The sequence below is a fragment of the Nerophis ophidion genome, linkage group LG18 (assembly GCF_033978795.1).
Source record: "Nerophis ophidion isolate RoL-2023_Sa linkage group LG18, RoL_Noph_v1.0, whole genome shotgun sequence".
NCBI classification, from domain to species: Eukaryota; Metazoa; Chordata; class Actinopteri; order Syngnathiformes; family Syngnathidae; genus Nerophis; species Nerophis ophidion.
Genome location: NC_084628.1, coordinates 32170605 through 32192056, shown reverse-complemented (window position 1 = coordinate 32192056; position 21452 = coordinate 32170605). Strand labels below are relative to the sequence as shown.

Sequence of the window (21452 nt, the reverse complement as noted above, 5' to 3'; positions counted from 1 at the left end):
GATTATTAATGATGTTTTAAGGATATTAATGACTATCTCATTGATTAATGATTTAAGCCACGCCCCTGAATGGTCTTAATGATTTCAATAATGATTTCAAAAATGATATTAAAAATGTGCATTTGTTGCACGAAAAAAGCAGAGTGTGGAATGTCTTCCCAAACCACAAATGAAAGTTAAAAAATTGTTTGAATGACTTGCAGCGTTCTGCGATGACGTCACCAAGTCTGTCTCCATCAGGCTGCTGAAGAAGAAGAATTCATCATCAAGCCCCTAAAGAGGAGCGTTCAGGTTCGATGCAGGCCAAGTAGTCGTCACAACCCGGGGACAACCCGGCTTTCTACCAGCGTGGTAAGTCCATGGTTAGGTTTGTCCATCTTTGGTCTGCTGCTTGTCCTCCAAGACACAAAGAAAGGCTCAAAATGGCCCGACTGAGGTTAGCTGCTTCATGCTAGCATGCTAGCTTCTCCTCGCTAGGATGCTAACGCAAGTCGTGCCAATAAATATATATTTTTAAACATTCAACAATAAAATATCAACCTAATTCGTATCAGTAAAGACTTTTTAAAAAAACATGCAGAAATAAAATGTGAACGTAATTTCTATCAATAAAAATGTTGTTTTTATAACATTGAGCAATAAAATGCCAAACGTAATTCGTTTCAATAAAGATGTTTTTTTTAAAACACGGAACACTAAAATGTCAACGTTTTTCGAACCAATAAAGATGTTTTTTTCAATTAAACATTCATCAATAAAATGTCAATGTAATTTGTATCAATAAAGATGTTTTTTTTAAAACATTCAGCAATAAAATGTCAACGTAATTAGTATCAATAAAGAGGTTTTTTTTATACATTGCAGCAATAAAAAGAAGCCAAAGTGACGACTTTTAGAAATAATAAAAGAAAGACACTTATTACACAAGCTAACATGTTTTATAAGACTGTATGTGCATAATAATTGTAATATTAATACACAACGATACACTTACTTCAAGGCCACATTTTTAGGTACATCATGGAGCCTTCACAGCTGCTTACTCTTCACATATTTATTTGGGATTTTGTTTTTGTTTACAAAAAATCATACTCAAAGTAAATGTTAAAACATTTGGCTTTTGTCTCTTTTCAAAGATGCTAGTTTCGTTTTTATCCCCAGCAGTCCGAATGTGTGTGTATAATCATGTTCACGTAAGACTGGGCGATACGGCATAAAACTGTATCACGATATCAGTGTTTGATATTGGTCATATCATAATTGTACGAATGTCCAAACATTCACACAATAAGATTCTACACTTAAAAACCATAATATAATATAACCATCAATATAATAATATTAATGTTGATAATAATAATTAATATTTTTGTTGTTGTTGTTTTTATTATAATTATATTGATGCATTTATGGTTTTCTAGTGTAGAATATTATTTGAATTAATTAATAAAAATAATAGTAATTCATATTGTTACTGTTATTATTATTATTAGTATTGTTTGAAGGGCCAAACATTAACACAATAAGATTCTACACTAACAAATCATCTATTTATTAATATAATTATTATAAATGATAAATGGGTTGTACATGTATAGCGCTTTTCTACCTTCAAGGTACTCAAAGCGCTTTGACACTACTTCCACATTTACCCATTCACACACACATTCACACACTGATGGAGGGAGCTGCCATGCAAGGCGCTAACCAGCACCCATCAAGAGCTAGGGTGAAGTGTCTTGCTCAGGACACAACGGACGTGACAAGGTTGGTATTGAACCAGGGACCCTCGGGTTGCGCACGGCCACTTTCCCACTGCGGCACGCCGTCCCCATAATTGTTATTATTATTGTTTGAAAGTCCAAACATTCACACAATAAGATTCTACACCTACAAATCATCTATTTATTATTATTATTATTATTATTTGTATTATTGTTTTTATTATCATAAATATTCTTCTTCTTCTTCTTCTTCTTCTTCTTCTTCTTCTTCTTCTTCTTCTTCTTCTTCTTCTTCTTCTTCTTCTTCTTCTTCTTCTTCTTCTTCTTCTTCTTCTTCTTCTTCTTATTATTATTATTATTGTTGTGTGAATGTTTAAACATTCCCCATAATGAGATTCTATACCTAACAATCATCTATTTATAATTACAAACCCCTTTTCAATATGAGTTGGGAAATTGTGTTAGATGTAAATATAAATGGAATACAATGATTTCATATTTTACGCTTCATAATGCCCCACACATTTTCGATGGGAGACAGGTCTGGACTGCAGGCGGGCCAGGAAAGTACCCGCACTCTTTTTTTATGAAACCACGCTGTTGTAACACGTGCTGAATGTGGCTTGGCATTGTCTTGCTGAAATAAGCAGGGGTGTCCATGAAAAAGACGGCGCATAGATGGTAGCATATGTTGTTCCAAAACCTGTATGTACCTTTCAGCATTAATGGTGCCTTCACAGATGTGTAAGTTACCCATGCCTTGGGCACTAATGCACCCCCATACCCTCACAGATGCTAGCTTTTCAACTTTGCATCGATAACAGTCTGGATGGTTAGCTTCCCCTTTGGTCCGGATGACACAGTGTCGAATATTTCCAAAAACAATTTGAAATGTGGACTCGTCAGACCACAGAACACCTTTCCACTTCGCATCAGTCCATCTTAGATGATCTCAGGCCCAGAGAATTCTGAGATCATCTTAGATCTCAGGCTTAAAAAAAAATTACAAAAATAAATAAATAAATAAATAAATAAATAATGATTCTGCGGCCCGGTACCAATCGAGCCGGTGGTTGGGTACTACTGGTCTAAGGGACCAAAGGTCATGGTCATTCAATGTTGGTTTCCGGCCCTGCCGCTTACATGGAGTGATTTCTCCAAATTCTCTGAACCTTTTGATGATATTGTGGACCGTAGGCGTTGAAATCCCTAAATTTCTTGCAATTGCACTTTGAGAAACGATGTTCTTAAAAAGTTTGACTATTTCCTCACGCAGTTGTGGACAAAGGGGTGTACCTCGCCCTATCCTTTCTTGTGAAAGATTGAGCATTTTTTGGGAAGCTGTTTTTATACACAGTCATGGCACCCACGTGTTCCCAAATAGCCTGCACACCTGTGGGATGTTCCAAATAAGGGTTTGATGAGCATTCCTCAACTTTTTCAGTATTTATGACCACCTTTCCCAACTTCTTTGTCTCGTGTTGCTGGCATCAAATTCTAAAGTGAATAATTATTTGCAAAAAAAAAATGTTTATCAGTTTGAACATCAAATATGTTGTCTTTGTAGCATATTGAAGTTAGTATGGGTTGAAAATGATTTACAAATCATTTTATTCCGTTTATATTTACATTTAACACAATTTCCCAACTCATTTGGAAATGTGGTTTGTATTCTGCGCGCCCCACTACCCACAGTTTGCATCCGATTGAAATCGACCGGAAAATGTGAGCTCCCCAAATATCCAGGACTACCCAGAATTCCCTGTTTTCCAAAACCCTATTTTCACCTCTTCTTGGAAAGTTTTCACAGTCCACATTTTTCAACCGTTTTTGAACTTTCTACCTTCAAAATATTCCTCTTAACTGGAACAACAAAAGGTTTTTTTCATAAATATTTTCGGTTTTCCCGAAATTCCAAGAATTCTGAAATACCAAATAAAATTTAAACTGTTGCTGCGTCAATAGTATTTCAACCTAGAGGGGTGTATAAAATAGTCAGGAATTGCCAAACCCATCCATCCATCTTCTTCCGCTTATCCGAGGTCGGGTCGCGGGGGCAACAGCCTAAGCAGGGAAACCCAGACTTCCCTCTCCCCAGCCACTTCGTCCAGCTCTTCCCGGGGGATCCCGAGTCGTTCCCAGGCCAGCCGGGAGACATAGTCTTCCCAACGTGTCCTGGGTCTTCCCCGTGGCCTCCTACCGGTTGGACGTGCCCTAAACACCTCCCTAGGGAGGCGTTCAGGTGGCATCCTGACCAGATGCCCGAACCACCTCATCTGGCTCCTCTCGATGTGGAGGAGCAGCGGCTTTACTTTGAGTTCCTCCCGGATGGCAGAGCTTCTCACCCTATCTCTAAGGGAGAGCCCCGCCACACGGCGGAGGAAACTCATTTTGGCCGCTTGTACCCGTGATCTTATCCTTTCGGTCATGACCCAAAGCTCATGACCATAGGTGAGGATGGGAACGTAGATCGACCGGTAAATTGAGACCTTTGCCTTCCGGCTCAGCTCCTTCTTCACCACAACGGATCGGTACAACATCCGCATTACTGAAGACGCCGCACTGATCCGCCTGTCGATCTCACGATCCACTCTTCCCCCACTCGTGAACAAGACTCCTAGGTACTTGAAGTCCTCCACTTGGGGCAGGGTCTCCTCCCCAACCCGGTGATGGCATTCCACCCTTTTCCGGGCGAGAACCATGGACTCGGACTTTGAGGTGCTGATTTTCATTCCGGTCGCTTCACACTCTGCTGCGAACCGATCCAGTGAGAGCTGAAGATCCCGGTCGGACGAAGCAATCAGGACCACATCATCTGCAAAAAGCAGAGACCTAATCCCGTGGTCACCAAACCGGAACCCCTCAACGCCTTGACTGCGCCTAGAAATTCTGTCCATAAAAGTTATGAACAGAATCGGTGACAAAGGACAGCCTTGGCGGAGTCCAACCCTCACTGGAAATGTGTTCGACTTACTGCCGGCAACGCGGACCAAGCTCTGGCACTGATCGTACAGGGAGCGGACCGCCACAATAAGACAGTCCAATACCCCATACTCTCTGAGCACTCCCCACAGAACTTCCCGAGGGACACGGTCGAATGCCTTCTCCAAGTCCACAAAGCACATGTAGACTGGTTGGGCAAACTCCCATGCACCCTCAAGAACCCTGTCGAGAGTATAGAAGTGCCAAACATTTTCACAATTTTTTTTACCCAATTTCGACCTTTCAACCATCAACCCACACTGTTCTTCACAAATATTGATCGCAAAACTTGTTCCTTTCTCAAAATTCCCGGGATTTCCGGTAATTTTTTACCCATTGACAATGAATGGGAAATATACAATCATATGCATATTTTTCATTTGATTTGAACTGTTCCAACATCCACACACTCCACTCACCCTGGACATTCAAGTCCCCAGGTTTCCCTTTTCAGAAAATTCCCCGATTATCCGTAATTACCAGGAATCAAATGAATGGGCAATATACAAACATTGTCATATCCCACATTTCTTAACCGATTTGAACTGTTCTAACATCCACTCACTACACTCACCTTGGACATTCAAGCATTCACACACAACCCCTACGGAATAAAATAATGTTGATATTTTTATGAACTATAGCAAATAATGAGAAGAAAAATATGTATTCTTCAAATATAACATTTCTCTGATTATAATCCCTCAGATATCAAGGCAGGAAGGAAATGTCCACACAAGCATTGAAAACACCCAAACAATGTCAACAAAATAGTCAAATCACATTGAATGTGAGGTGCAAAAATAAGGAATATGTATTTGAGAATGTAATGTCTGAATGCTACTGTCAGGGTGAAGATGCCCACCTGAAAGACTGAAGTGATATTTTTACAGTTGAGGATGAGTATGGAGGATTATGACTACTTGTTCAAAATCGTTCTGATCGGGAACGCTGGAGTTGGGAAGACATGTCTTGTACGCCGCTTCACTCAGGTCAGTCTCTACGCCCCTGTCCATATCCACCTCACCCTACGCACTCCTTTAACGTCCTTCTGCTCACGGCAGGGCCTTTTCCCGCCCGGTCAAGGAGCCACCATCGGCGTGGACTTCATGATTAAGACGGTGGAAATCCGAGGGCAGAAGGTCAAGGTGCGTTGATGTTTGCAGGCGCCCGTCCGCCTGAGTGTTTGACGCGCTTCCATGGCTGTTGCAGCTGCAGATCTGGGACACGGCGGGACAGGAGAGGTTCCGCTCCATCACACAGAGCTATTACCGCAGTGCCAACGCCCTCATTCTCACCTACGACATTACTTGCGAGGACTCCTTCAGGTGCCTTCCCGAGTGGCTGCGGGAGATCGAGCAGTACGCCAACAACCAGGTGGTGACAATATTAGTCGGTAAGTGTTGACATTATTGTATTGGGAATTTTTCTAATCAAGTAGTCAAACAAAACTGTCTTTTACTAGATTTATTAGTCACACATGGCAAACATTAGTGAGAGAGTGTGCCCCGAGGGAGTGGGCATTGCTCCTATACGCTGAAAACTGGATGGAAGAGGGGAGTTCCCACAGTTTGGGAGGGATAGAGATCATATGACACAACAGCGGAAGTAGCGACTGTTTAAACCAGGGGTCAGCAACTTTTAGCGCCATTGGAGCCCATTTCCCCCAAAATATAGCCCACCTCGCCGTAAACTCTGTTCAATTCCTAAAATGACGATAACATAGTTCTGTTACACTTGTTCTATAGAATTTATGAAGTCAAACACTTGACAAACAGCGATTCACATTTTTTATACCAGGGTATAATGAAGCAAACCACCAAGTTATTTTGAACACTAAAACTACTACACTGGTCCTTCCCTTATTAATGATTTTTAAAAGATCAACTCGCTCCAATATTCTGATGGCATTAGACTGTGTCATATTTCATTTGACTAAAAAAGGAAGACAACAACCTCGTCATCAGTGGATGTAAAATTGATGTAAGATGGATGTAAGATCAATGTAAAATGGATTTTAAATAAATGTAAGATGGATTTAAAATCAATGTAAGATGAATGTAAAATCAATGTAAGATGGATGTAAAATCAATATAAGATGGATGTAAGATCAATGCCAGATGGATGTAAAATCAATGTAAGATGGATGTAAAATCAATGTAAGATGGATGTAAGGACGATTTAAGATGGATGTAAAATCAATATAAGATGGATGTAAGATGAATGCAAGATGGATGTAAAATCAATGTAAGATGGATGTAAAATCAATGTAAGATGGATGTAAGATGGATGTAAGGACGATGTAAGATGGATGTAAAATCAATATAAGATGGATGTAAGATGAATGCAAGATGGATGTAAAATCAATGTAGGTTGGATGTAAAATCAATGTAGGATGGATGTAAAATCGATGTAAGATCCATGTAAGATGGATGTGAAATCACTGTAAGATCCATGTAAGATGGATGTGAAATCACTGTAAGATCCATGTAAGATGGACGTAAAATCAATATAAGATGGATGTAAAATCTAGGGCTGGGCGATATGACTAAAAAATGTATCACGATATAAGTGTTTCATATCAGTCGATATCGATAATTATTGATTAAAAAAAAACAAATAACTATTCTAAATAAAGACCAGGATGAAAAAGGCTGAATTTAAATACTTTTATTTTAAATATAACATTTAACCTATAGAACGAGGTCAGCATTAAGAAAAACAGTCAAATAAATGAAAATACTGGTCGATGTGCAAATATTGACATTAAATAAATGCTTACCCAGACTTCTCAACTATGCTGAGCGGTAGCATGTCCTTCGCTAATTGATACACCACTGCATCCGTTATTTCTTTCTAACGTTTTGAATTTTTTTCGTATGGCACTGCTGCCGAGTACCTCTCGATGGTGGTCTGTTGTTGCCGCTTCGGTGCTGTTCCACTTGCACCGGCTGATGTTGTGTTTGTTTGCTGCTCTACTCCAGCGGGTGAGAGCGGCTCAGGTGGTAAAATAAGTTTGTCATGTTCCAAGACTTGGTCGGGACGACGTCCTTGCAAAGTTTGCGGACAGTATAACTCTGATTTGTATCGGACTTAAAAAATCCAAAATACTGCCAAACTGGTGACGTGACGTTTCCTTTTTTATTTACAATTTCCTCTCGTGCTGCCGCATTCATATTCCCGTTTCGTTGATTAACGTGGACCCCGACTTAAACAAGTTGAAAAACTTATTTGGGTGTTACCATTTAGTGGTCAATTGTACGGAATATGTACTGAACTGTGCAATCTACTAATAAAAGTATCAATCAATCGTTGCTTTTTTTTTTTCCTGTTAGCATTTCCCAGAATGCCTTGCGGTTCAGGCTCAGCCGTAATAGGTCGAGAGGCTAAAGCCCTTACTTTGCCTACACCCCCCAGAATGCCGTGCGGTTCCGGCTCTGCGTTTTTTACTATTTTTTTCTAACAGAACTCAGTGAAATTATCGAAAGTTCTATCAACCCCATTTTATAAATAATAAATGGGTTGTACTTGTATCGCGCTTTTCTACCTTCAAGGCACTCAAAGCGCTTTGACACTACTTCCACATTTACCCATTCACACACACATTCACACACTGATGGAGGGAGCTGCCATGCAAGGCGCCAACCAGCACCCATCAGGAGCAAGGGTGAAGTGTCTTGCTCAGGACACAATGGACGTGACGAAGTTGGTACTAGGTGGGATTTGAACCAGGGACCCTCGGGTTGCGCACGGCCACTCTCTCACTGCGCCACGCCGTCCCATTTTCTATTGATATTGATCACATGTCTATCGCGATATCTATTGTTATTGTTTTATCGCCCAGCCCTAGTAAGATCAATGCAAGATGGATGTAAAATCAATGTAAGATGGATGTAAAATCAATGTAAGATGGATGTAAAATCAATGTAAGATTGATGTAAAATCAATGTAAGATTGATGTAAGACAGATGTAAAATTAATGTAAGATGGATTTAAAATTAATGTAGGATGGATGTAAAATCAATGAAGGATGGATGTAAAATCGATGTAAGATCCATGTGAAGTGAATTGTAAAGTGAATTGTAAAGTGAATTATATTTATATAGCGCTTTTCTCAAGTGACTCAAAGCGCTTTACATAGTGACACCCAATATCTAAGTTACATTTAAACCAGTGTGGGTGGCATTGGGAGCAGGTGGGTAAAGTGTCTTGCCCAAGGACACAACGGCAGTAACTAGGATGGCACAAGCGGGAATCGAACCTGCAACCCTCAAGTTGTTGGCACGGCCACTCTACCATCCGAGCTATGCCGCCCCATCCATGTAAGATGGATGTGAAATCAATGTAAGATCCATGTAAGATGGAGGTAAGATTAATGTAAGATGGATGTAAAATCAATGAAGGATCGATGTAAGATCCATGTAAGATGGATGTGAAATCAATGTAAGATCCATGTAAGATGGACGTAAAATTAATGTAAGATGGATGTAAAATCAATATAAGATGGATGTAAGATCAATGCAAGATGGATGTAAAATCAATGTAAGATGGATGTAAAATCAATGTAAGACTGATGTATAATCAATGTAAGATGGATGTAAGATCGATGTAAAATTAATGTAAGATGGATGTAAAATCAATGAAGGATGGATGTAAAATCGATGTAAGATCCATGTAAGATGGATGTGAAATCAATGTAAGATCCATGTAAGATGGACGTAAAATTAATGTAAGATGGATGTAAAATCAATGAAAGATGGATGTAAAATCGTGTGAGATCCATGTAAGATAGATGTAAAATCAATGTAATATCCATGTAAGAGGGATGTCAAGTCAATGTAAGATGGATGTAAATCAATGTAAGAACCATGTAAGATGGATGTAAAATCAATGTCAGATGGATGTAAAATCAATGTAAGATCCATGTAAGATGGATGTAAAATCAATGTAAGAACCATGTAAGATGGATGCAATATCAATGTAAGCTTAATTAATGTAAAATCAATGTAGGATGGATGTAAAATCAATGTAAGACGGATGTAAAATGAATATAAGATCCATGTAAGATGGCTGTAAAATCAATGTCAGATCCATGTAGGATGGATGTAAAATCCATGTAAGATGGATGTAATATTCATGTAAGAAGGATGTCAAATCATTGTAAGATGGATGTAAATCAATGTAAGAACCATGTAATATGGATGTAAAATCAATGTAAGAACCATGTAAGATGGATGTAAAATCAATGTCAGATGGATGTAAAATCAATGTAAGATCCATGTAAGATGGATGTAAAATCAATGTAAGAACCATGTAAGATGGATGTAAAATCAATGTAGGATGGATGTAAAATCAATGTAAGATGGATGTAAAATGAATATAAGATCCATGTAAGATGGATGTAAAATCCATGTAAGATGGATGTAAAATCCATGACAGATGGATGTCAAATCATTATAAGATGGATGTAAATCAATGTAAGAACCATGTAAGATGGATGTAAAATCAATGTAGGATGGATGTAAAATCAATGTAAGATGGATGTAAAATGAATATAAGATCTATGTAGGATAGATGTAAAATCAATGTAAGAGCTACAGTATGTAAAATTGTAAATTTGAGAACCACCCGTCTTATTTTATTGACATTTTCTCATTGCGAAAACAAGTTAAATGGTGGTAATCACCTCTTAGTGTACGCGAGGCACACTGCTTATAGCCATTAAAGAAAATACTGTAGATGAAACCAAATTCTTTGAGGAATGAGACTAATTTATTGCATGAAAACCTGCTGAGTGTTTGATTGTGTGTACTTCCTGCTTCATAGACAATCACATAAGACAGGGGTGTGCAAACGTTTTGATTTGGCCCAAAAAAGTAAAAATACATATACACACATAATAATAATGTAATTAATAATAAATATACATGGACATTAAGAGTATGTGAATGCTTCTGTGACGACCCCCTTAAAGTTGTGTGATCAATTAGAAATATCATGCAGTGTGTTTTACATTTTTCTCATCATGCATTGCAGTGGATTTAAATGGGTGTCATTTTGAATTATGTGCGGTGTTTGGAGGTTTTTTTTTACAATATCCACAAAGTTCAGTGAGCAGGTTGCGTAATGTATGATCATGTGTGTTGACTTTCTGTGTTGTTTTTTTTTGCGCCGCGAGTGGGAAAGGTTAGACTTAGACGTAGAAAATCTTCATTGTCCTTGAGGGGCAATTTGGTTTGCAGCAGTAGTCATTAAAAGAAGGTACAAATACATAAAATACATACAACATACAAACCATCATGAAGGCATTGAGCTAAAAACTAAAAAACATTTGTAATACAATACAAACACGTCACTTCTCACTAAAGTGAGTGTGCATAGCAGCTTAACTTGTTTAAGAAGCTCATTTATAAAGTCAACAGCTGAGGGAACAAAGGATCTTGTGTATCTGTTGTTTTTGGCCTTCCTATTACTAGGAGCCTACCTGCATCCTGAAGGCACGAGTCTAACCTCTGGGCGTTGACTAGAATGGCCTTTGCCTTCTGGATGACTTTGGCCTGATAGATCTGGATCAGGGGGTTCAAGGTAGTGCCCATGGTCTTTTGGCACACTTTGATTATACCACCTAGTCTGCTTTTATTGGCCACACTGAGGTTACCAAACCAGGAAGTGATGAAATAAGTTAAAATAGCCTCGATACAAGATGAATAGAAATCCTCATCAGTGTCCTATCAAGCTGAAAGCCCCTCAGTTTCCTCATGAAAAACATCCTCTGATTGGCTTTCTTGCAAATACAGTCAGGTTGATTCGGCAAGAATCAGTAACACACGTGACCGTTTTTTTAATTGATTGATTGATTTATTGAATTGTTTTTAGTAATTGATGGTAAAAAAAAAAACGACATCAGGAGGTTGCCTACAGCCACAGTCGATGCCATTATTTTCGAGCCATGCCAGTTTTTCCCACCATGCATTGCAGTGGATTAAAATGGGTATCATTTTGAATTATGCGCGATGTTTGGACGTTTGTTATAATATCCACGAAGTGTGTTGACTTTCTGTGAGGTTTTTTTCGTGGCGCAAGTGCAAAAGGTTGTTTGGATCGGCACGTGTGAGAACACTGCTGAGTTGGCAGAAATCAGTAACACGTGACCGTTTTTGTAATTGTTTGTAGTAATTGATGATAAAAAAAACGACATCAGGAAGTTGCCTACAGCCATAGCAGTCATTGCCATTGTTTTTGAGCCGTGCCCGTTTTTCCCATCATGCATTGCAGTGTATTTAAATGGGTGTCATTTTGAATTATGTGCTGTGTTTGGACGTTTGTTATAATATCCACAAAGTGTGTTGACTTTGTTGTTTTTTTTGCGCCGCAAATGCGAAAGGTTGTTTGGATCAGCACTCGTGAGAACACTGCTGAGTCGGCAGAAATCAGTAACATACGTGACCATTTTTGTAACTGATTTATTGATTTATTTAATTGTTTGTAAAAAAAAAATGACATCAGGAGGTACCCTGCAGCCACAGCAGTCATTGTTTTTAAGATATGCTAGCTGGACAGAAAGGTGCTGACGCGGCCTGTGACGTCCCCCAGGTAACAAGATCGACCTGGCGGAGAAGAGGGAGGTCCAGCAGCAGCGAGCCCAGGACTTTGCCGAGGCCCAGGGCATGGTCTACCTGGAGACATCGGCCAAGGAGTCGGACAACGTTGAGAAGCTCTTCCTGGACCTGGCCTGCCAGCTGATCCGCGAGGCCAAGCGGAACAAGCTGGACAACACGGACACTGCGCCCATGCCCGGCGAGGGCAAGACCATCAGCTACCTGAGCTGCTGCAGCCTGGTGTAGGGCCCCGACTGGAGGGGTCCCCTCACCCACCACACCGTCCTTTCCATGGTTCCCTCATGCCTTCTTCCAGGCCTCCTTTCCTTCTGGGAATCCACGCAGGGCCTGTCGTCATGGCAACACGGTCACCCCGACGTCACCAGCAGTGTGAGTGACCCAGGAATGTTTTCCTTGCACTAGTGATGTGCGATACTGCATCTTGGTGCGCTGGTATCAGTCTCCAAATACTTCTAATGGCCCATACTGGGGGGGCCTGTTGAGGTCTTTTTTTTTTTTTTTTTTTTCAGGAAAAATGCTAAAACCAGATATCAGCTGAGTAGTATTGATTTTAATATTACTTATTAGAACATTTGTCTCATACCAATTTTTTTAACCTTTCTTTTTAACTGTTGAACAATATTTATTATTTTGTTTTTTTAATTAATTAATACATTTTTTTAAACTAACGGATTTTGGTAAATCTTTAAGTATATTTTATTTTTATTAAAAAAACAACAACATTATACGTATATTTGAAGACAAAACGTGTACAAGGTGACTAAGTATAATTTTATTATTAGAAAATGTTTCTCATTACAATTCAAATAGTTTTACCTTCTTTTTAACCATTGAAATATATATATATATATATATATATGTATATATATATTAAATTAGTTCATAAGTTTTTTTTTAATTAACTGATATTTTTAAATATTTTTTGTTTTAAAAACAACATTATATATATAAAGACAAAATGTATTAAAGGTGACTAAGTGTATTGTTATTAGTTTAAAAATGTCGTATTTTTCTCATTACATAACAATTTAAAAAATGTTTTTTTAACTGAACTATTATTGTTATTTTATTATTTTATTCACAAGTTGTTTTTATTTAATTTTTGTTCATCTTTAAGTATATTTTATTGTTATTTTAAGAGCTAGTATTTTAGACCTAAAAAAAAAAACATGAATTAAAAGACAAAACTTGTTAAAGGTGACTAAGTAAATTATTATTATTATTAGTTTAAAAATTTCCTTTTTTTTCTCATTACATTCCGATTTTTTGCCTCTTTCTTTTCTTACATCTTTACTGGGTTTTTTATTTTTATTTTTTGATTAAAAAGTTATTTGAAAACACAACTTTTGACTTTTTCAGTATATTTTCACCAAGTATCGGTATCGGCTGGGTATCGCCGATACCAGCCTGAATAAGACCAGGCATGGATAAGTGGTATCGCACATCACTATTATTGTTTGTCCTTCTTCAAACTGTGAAACCTTGGACTCCTCCTTGCTGCTATGGTGTCTTCTTGTGTTGAAGCAACTGCATCAGTATTTGGCCTTCTCGCACTCCTAAAAGTAAACTAATATTTTTATGAGAAGCTGTTTTCATTTACCGACATGAATATTCACCGCGTTAAGTTCTTTCATATGCTTTTATTGTGAAAAACCTCTGCATTGCATGTTTTGCCATGTAGTGATGATATATTGATCATAACGTACTGTATTGCACAATGCCGTTTACTGCACACTTTGTTTTACTGTAACATGTTTCTCCTACTCATAGCACTTTTTTTTTGCTTTTGTATTTAGATTTTTTAAAATGGCAGATGTTTTTGTTTTGCTTTCTTACTTCGAAGTGGCAGCAGTTGCTTGTTTCCGGCTAACGCGATAGGAAAACACTACAAGGGTGTTGCTTTCATTCCTTACATTTTGTGTACAAAAGTGTATAATATTAAATAATACTACTAAATGTCTCCTCTTCATTTAAGTGTGGAAAAAAAGCCTTTTGAACAGCTCTTTAAAATGAACGTTGAGAACCGAGTCGTAGTTGTGAGCCATTCGTTTTTTTTTGTTTTTTTTCAGATGCAGATACGATGGGACTTGACTAAAAAATTAGTCAGAGTTAAAGGAAGTTTAGCAGTATTGGGGTTCATTTTTAAAAAAATATTTTTTATTTTATTTTTAATTGTTTCATTTGTTTTGTATTTAATTTGAGTGTTCTTTTCTGGTTCATTGTTCTGAATTATAGCAAACATACACAATAGGTTGTCTAGTGCAACTTTATTATAAATGTGTATACGTGTGTGTGTGTATAAATATATATGTGTATGTATTTATGTGAGTGTGTGTATATATATATATATTTATATATGTGCATATACATATATATATATATATATATAATATATATACACATATGTATATATACACATATATACACACATGTACAAACCCCGTTTCCATATGAGTTGGGAAATTGTGTTAGATGTAAGTATAAACGGAATACAATGATTTGCTAATCATTTTCAACCAATATTCAGTTGAGTATGCTACAAAGACAACATATTTGATGTTCAAAAAGATAAACATTTTTTTGGGTGTAAAAATCCAATAACTTTAGAATTTCATGCCAGCAACAGGTGACAAAGAGGTTGGGAAAGGTGGCAATAAATACGGATAAAGTTGAGAAATGCTCATCAAAAACTTATTTGGAACATCCCACAGGTGTGCAGGCTAATTGGGAACAGGTGGGTGCCATGATTGGGTATAAAAGCAGCTTCCATGAAATGCTAAGTAATTCACAAACAAGGATGGGGTGAAGGTCACCACTTTGTAATGAAATTGTCGAACAGTTTTAGAACAACATTTCTCAACGAGCATATTGCAAGGAATTTAGGGATTTTACCATCTCCGGTCCATAAAATCATCAATAGATTCAGAGAATCTGGAGAAATCACTGCACGTACGCGACGATATTACAGACCTTTGACCCCTCAGGCGGTACTTGTTGGATACTGTGTGTATTTGTTATGTTTATATGTATTTGTGGCGGGCTTGCTTGGGAATTTTAAGATGGGCGTGGCTACCACTGTCAGGTGACTACTTGGGTAGCTTTTAAAAATGTCGTCATCGTTTGTTTTAGTAAAAAACAGCGTGCTTCGCCACTAGCATACACCACTGGTAAGATCATTTTATGTCCGCTTTTCTTGGTTATATCAGCTGAACTATTGTTTAAATTCCATGCTTGCTGGCTTCCTTTCTTTTTTGTTTGTTGTGTGTTCGCCAAGTCCGCGGCGCTTGTTGTGCGGCTGGCTGGCTGTTTGACAGCCAGAGCAAACACTCACTGTTTTAGCTTTTGAACGACATCGGCAAAATTATTAAGTTAAAGGGTACAACCACAGTAATGTGCGGATTGGAATCTGTTGTATTAGAGTTGTCACGTTGAGTGTGTCCGGCTGAATTTGAGTGCTCGTAGGTTTATTCTTCGGTACGGCTTGAGTTTGAAAATACCGGCACTTTACTTCTTGGTTTGGCTGATGGGATTTGTAGTTCTTTAACGTAGTTCTGCTTAAGTTAAATGTGTAACGTGTGGCTCAAACAGCGTCTGTGTTTTATGTTTTTTTAGTATGCTTGCCCATGAATCATGGCGACATTATAAATATTTCTGATCACATTTAAAACATTATATGACATAAATTAATGGTGATAATAAAATGTAATGCTAAAATTAATAAGTTAGGATAAAATCACGGTGATGGATAATGTCAAATCATGGTTGACAACAATATGATTCAGTTGATTAATTCATGTCTATTATTACACTCAAACATTTGGGAACTGAGGAAACTAATTGTTGAAGCTTGGGAAATAATTCCACTTTCAATTCTTGTTTTATGTAGAGCTTCAGCCGTTCAACAGTCCGTGGTCTCCAATCTCGTATTGTACGCTTCATAAAGCGCCACAAATTTTCGATGGGAGACAGGTCAGGAAAGTACCCGCACTCTTTTACTTCAAAGCCACGCTTTTGTAACACGTGGCTTGGCATTGTCTTGCTGAAAAAAGTAGGGGCGTCCATAATAACGTTGCTTGGATGACAACATATGTTGCTCCAAAACCTATATGGACCATTCAGCATTAATGGTGCCTTCACAGATGTGTAAGTTACCAATGCCTTGGGCACTAATATCAATCAATGTTTATTTACATAGCCCTAAATCACAAGTGTCTCAAAGGGCTGCACGAACCGCAACGACATCCTCGGCAGGGCCCACATACGGGCAAGGAAAATTCACCCCAGTGGGACGTCGGTGGCAGTAACTGAGAAACCTTGGAGAGGACTGCATATGTGGGCAACCCCCGGATGCAATGGGTGTCGAGCGGATCCAACATGATATTGTGAAAGTCTAATCCAGTCTTATCCACATGTAAAATAATCACAACACAATCATATTACAAAAGTAATACACCCCCATACCATCACAGATGCTGGCTTTTGAACTTTGCGCTTATAACAATCCAGATGGTTATTTTCCTCTTTGTTCCGGAGGACACCACGTCCACAGTTTCCAAATATAATTTGAAATGTGGACTCGTCAGACCACAGAACATTTTTCCACTTTGGATCAGTCCTTCTTAGATGAGCTCGGGCCCAGCGAAGCTGGCTGCGTTTCTGTGGGTTGTTGATAAATGGGTTTTGCTTTGCATAGTAGAGTTTTAACTTGCACATACAGATGTAGCGACCAACTGTAGTTACTGACAGTGGTTTTATGAAGTGTTCCTGAGCCCATGTGGTGATATCCTTTACACACTGATGTCGATTTTTGATACAGCACTGCCTGAGGGGTCAAAGGTCCGTAATATCGTCGCTTACGTGCAGTGATTTCTCCAGATTCTCTGAATCTTTTGATGATTTTACGGACCGTAGATGGTAAAATCCCTAAATTCCTTGCAATAGCTCGTTGAAAAAGGTTGTTCTAAAACTTTTCGAAATTTTGCTTACAAAGTGGTGACCCTCGACCCATCCTTGTTTGTGAATTACTTAGCATTTCATGGATGCTGCTTTTATACCCAATCCTGGCACCCACCTGTTCCCAATTAGCCTGCACACCTGTGGGATGTTCCAAATAAGTGTTTGATGAGCATTTCTCAACTTTATTAGTATTTATTGCCACTTTTCCTAGCTTCTTTGTCACGTGGTGCTGGCATCAAATTCCAAAGTTAATGATTATTTATCAGTTTGAACATTGAATATGTTGTCTTTGTAGCATATTCAACTGAATATGGATTGGAAATGATTGGCAAATCACTGTATTCAGTTTATATTTACATCTAACACTATTTCCCAACTCACATGGAAACAGGGTTTGTGTGTGTGTGTGTTTTCTACTGCTTATTCCCTTTGGGGTCGCGGGGGCGCTGGTGCCTATCTGTGAGGCGGCATGGCTCGGTTGGTAGAGTGGCCGTGCCAGCAACTTGAGGGTTGCAGGTTCGATTCCCGCTTGTGCCATCCTAGTTACTGTCGTTATGTCCTTGGGCAAGACACTTTACCCACCTGCTCCCAGTGCCACACACACTGGTTTAAATGTAACTTAGATATTGGGTGTCACTATGTAAAAGCGCTTTGAGTCACTTGAGAAAAGCGCTATATAAATATAATTCACAATTCACTTCACTATCTCATCTACAATCGGACGGAAGGTGGGTACACCCTGGACAAGTTGCCACCTCATCGCACGGCCAACACAGACAGACAACATTCACACTCTCATTCAAACACTATATATATAATTTGCTCAAAACCTTAAAGTATGATCTAAAATCCAGTTAATGTTTATTTCGAATTTAAATGTTGTATGTAAGCACTGACTTGATCACTGGCCTAATAACACGCCCCTCCTCCTTTCAGGTCACTATTCGTCAATAACGTAAATTAGCTCAAATGAATGTACAACAAATAATTTTTCATGTTTTAAATACATGCGTGACTAAGCTGCAACTATACTTGATAAATGCGATATTTTTGGTGAATAATTCAATGAGTAAATTAGTTCAAAGATGAATAATATATCCAACATGGCGGCAGTTTCGTCTAAACTCCAACATCCAGCATGCCTTGCGGCCTGCAGCGTGATTTAGCTGGCTGATGTTAAAAGATGAATAATATCCATCATGGCGGCAGCTGCGTACAGAACTCCCACACCCAGCATGCCTTGCGGCAAGCAGCGTGATTTTGCTGTCAGCGGTGCTCTTGAGCTCGCCGACTAGCCAAAAAAATAAAAAGGTTTTACATGATTCCTAAGACGTGTTTGCTGACAAGCAAGCATGTGAGAGTCGTAATAGTGCTAAAATGGACACATCGACTTCCTGATTCCTCCCTGGGACATGTCTTCTTCCTGTCGTCGTAAACATATCAGCAGTGTCAGAATGTGCTGACTGAGCAGCAGAAGAAGTTTGAAAGATGAAGAAATATGTCATCTGCTGCTTGCTAGTCGTGTTTATTTGCTCTTTTCACGTCTTTGCCCTAACAAGTCAGATGTTCAGAAGACATGGAGGCTTTTCTCTCTCCTCTGACTTCAACTATGACACTTTCTACTTGGACCAAAAGGTGAGTTGACCTTTCTCCACTTCGATAACTAATTTGTCCTTTTGTACTTCATTATGTGTCATAAGTTGTTTTTCTCGCTTTCCTTCTCAAACTTATGATGCCGCAGGGAAATAAAGCTCACTAATGTTTTCATGCATTCTAGATCAGTGGTTCTCAACCTTTTTTCAGTGATGTACCCACTGTGAACATTTTTTTTATTCAAGTACCCCCTAATCAGAGCAAAGCATTTTTGGTTGAAAGAAAGTGATAAAGTAAAATACAGCACTATGTCATCAGTTTCTGATTTATTAAATTGTATAACAGTGCAAAATATTGCCTATTTGTAGCGGTCTTTATTGAACAACTTGGAAAAAGATATAAAAATAACTAAACACTTGTTGAAAAATAAACAAGTGATTCAATTATAAATAAAGATTGTTAGACAGAAGTAAACATCAACTTAAAGTGCCCTCTTTGGGGATTGTAATAGAGATCCATCTGGATTCATGAACTTAATTCTAAACATTTCTTCACAAAAAAATAAATCTTTAACATCAATATTTATGGAACATGTCCACAAAAAATCTTGCTGTCAACACCGAATATTGCATTGTTGCATTTCTTTTCACAGTTTATGAACTTACATTCATATTTTGTTGAAGTATTATTCAATAAATATATTCATAAAGGATTTTTGAATTGTTACTATTTTCAGAATATTTTTTTAAAATCTCACGTGCCCCTTGGCATACCTTCAAGTACCCCCATTTGAGAACCACTGTTCTAGATCGTAAATTAAAAAAGTTTCTCATTGTCATCCCATTGGGTTGAGTTTTTTCTTGCCCTGATGTGGGATCTGAGCCGTTGATGTCGCTGTGGCTTGTGCAGCCCTTTGAGACTGTCGTGGTTTAGGCTTATGTAAGTAAACATTGATTGACTGATTGATTGAAATAAACGCTAACAAAAGTCGGCTTACCCACCTGCAGGAGCAGGGGTCCTCAACCTTTTTTAAACCAATAGCTACTTCTTGGGTACTGATTAATGTGAAGGGCTACCAGTTTGATACACACTTAAATAAATTGCCAGAAATAGCCAATTTGCTCAATTTACCTTTAATAAATCTATATACATTAAAAAAATGGGTATTTCTGTATTCCGTCGTACATTTTTTTTTTCCTTTTATGGAAGGTTTTTTGTAGAGAATAAATGATGAAAAAAACAGTTAATTGAACGGTTTAAAAGAGGAGAAAACACGAAAAAAATGAAAGTTAAATTTTGAAACATAGTTTATTTTCAATTTCGACTCTTTAAAATTAAAAATTCAACCGAAAAAAAATGAAAAGAAAAACCAGCTAATTCGAATCTTTTTGAAAATTTTCTAAAAATAATTTATGGAACATCATTATTAATTTTTCCTGTTTAAGATTAATTTTAGATTTTTGATGACATGTTTTAAATAGGTTAAAATCCACTTTGAAATCCATCCATCTATCCATTTTCTACCACTTATTCCCTTCCGGGGTCGCGGGGGGCGCTGGCGCCTATCTCAGCTACGATCGGGCGGAAGGCGGGGTACACCCTGGACAAGTCGCCACCTCATCGCAGGGCCAACACAGATAGACAGACAACATTCACATTCACATTCACACACTAGGGACCATTTAGTGTTGCCAATCAACCTATCCCCAGGTGCATGTCTTTGGAAGTGGGAGGAAGCCGGAGTACCCGGAGGGAACCCACGCATTCACGGGGAGAACATGCAAACTCCACACAGAAAGATCCCGAGCCTGGATTTGAACCCAGGACCACTTTGAAATAAGATTTAAAATTGATTCCTGAAGAAATATTTAAAAAATATTCTTCGTCGAAAAAACAGAAGCTAAAATGAATAATTAAGTTAAAAAGTATTTATTATTCTTTACAATAATAAACAAAAAAATACTTGAACTTTGATTTAAATTGTCAGGAAAGAAGAGGAAGGAATTTAAAAGGTATATGTGTTTTAAAAATCCTTAAATCATTTGTAAGGTTGTATTTTTTTCTCTAAAATTGTCTTCCTGAAAGTTATAAGAAGCAAAGTAACAAAATGAATTTATTTAAACGAATGAAGACCAAGTCTTTAAAATATTTTCTTGGATTTTCAAATTCTATTTGACTTTGGTCTCTCTAGAATTAAAAATGTCGAGCAAAGCGAGACCAGCTTGCTAGTAAATAAATACAATTTAAAAAATAGAGGCAGCTCACTGGTAAGTGCTGCTATTGGAGCTATTTTTAGAACAGGCCAGCGGGTTACTCATCTGGTCCTTGTGGGCTAGCTGGTGCCCGCGGGCACCGCGTTGGTAACCCCTGCAATAGAGCAATGGAAGTCGCTCTATTTTGCCCATAAAGTGCTCTAAAAACATCCAAAATTGTGATCGATACTGAAATATCGATACCAGATCTATTTGCTCTAATATCAATCCTCCAAATCAAAATATTGGTACTTTTGATGCTTAAGGGGTGTCCAAGTAAAAGTATTGGTATTTTTTAATGAAACAATAAATGCTGAAAACAGTTA

General features: G+C 38.1%; 2 protein-coding genes across 4 annotated transcripts in view; both read left to right on the top strand.

The window, feature by feature from the left end:
- The first annotated feature begins 206 nt into the window (after positions 1-206).
- Positions 207-14281, top strand: rab30 (RAB30, member RAS oncogene family). The gene is made up of 5 exons (XM_061878002.1): positions 207-351; positions 5600-5698; positions 5771-5854; positions 5919-6102; positions 12300-14281. The coding sequence occupies exons 2-5, from the start codon at positions 5606-5608 to the stop codon at positions 12548-12550; spliced, it is 612 nt and encodes a 203-aa protein (XP_061733986.1). The 5' UTR covers positions 207-351; positions 5600-5605; the 3' UTR covers positions 12551-14281.
- A 4217-nt stretch (positions 14282-18498) lies between these two features.
- The window catches only part of prcp (prolylcarboxypeptidase (angiotensinase C)), a 50575-nt gene continuing 47621 nt past the window's right edge, over positions 18499-21452 (top strand). Inside the window, exon 1 of one of the 3 annotated variants that reach the window (XM_061877998.1) lies at positions 18499-18916. In XM_061877998.1, the coding sequence (XP_061733982.1) occupies positions 18770-18916 (147 nt within the window). In that variant the 5' untranslated portion in view covers positions 18499-18769. The remainder of the gene's footprint in view (positions 18917-21452) is intronic. The other 2 variants (XM_061878001.1, XM_061877999.1) reach the window with 2 other exon arrangements.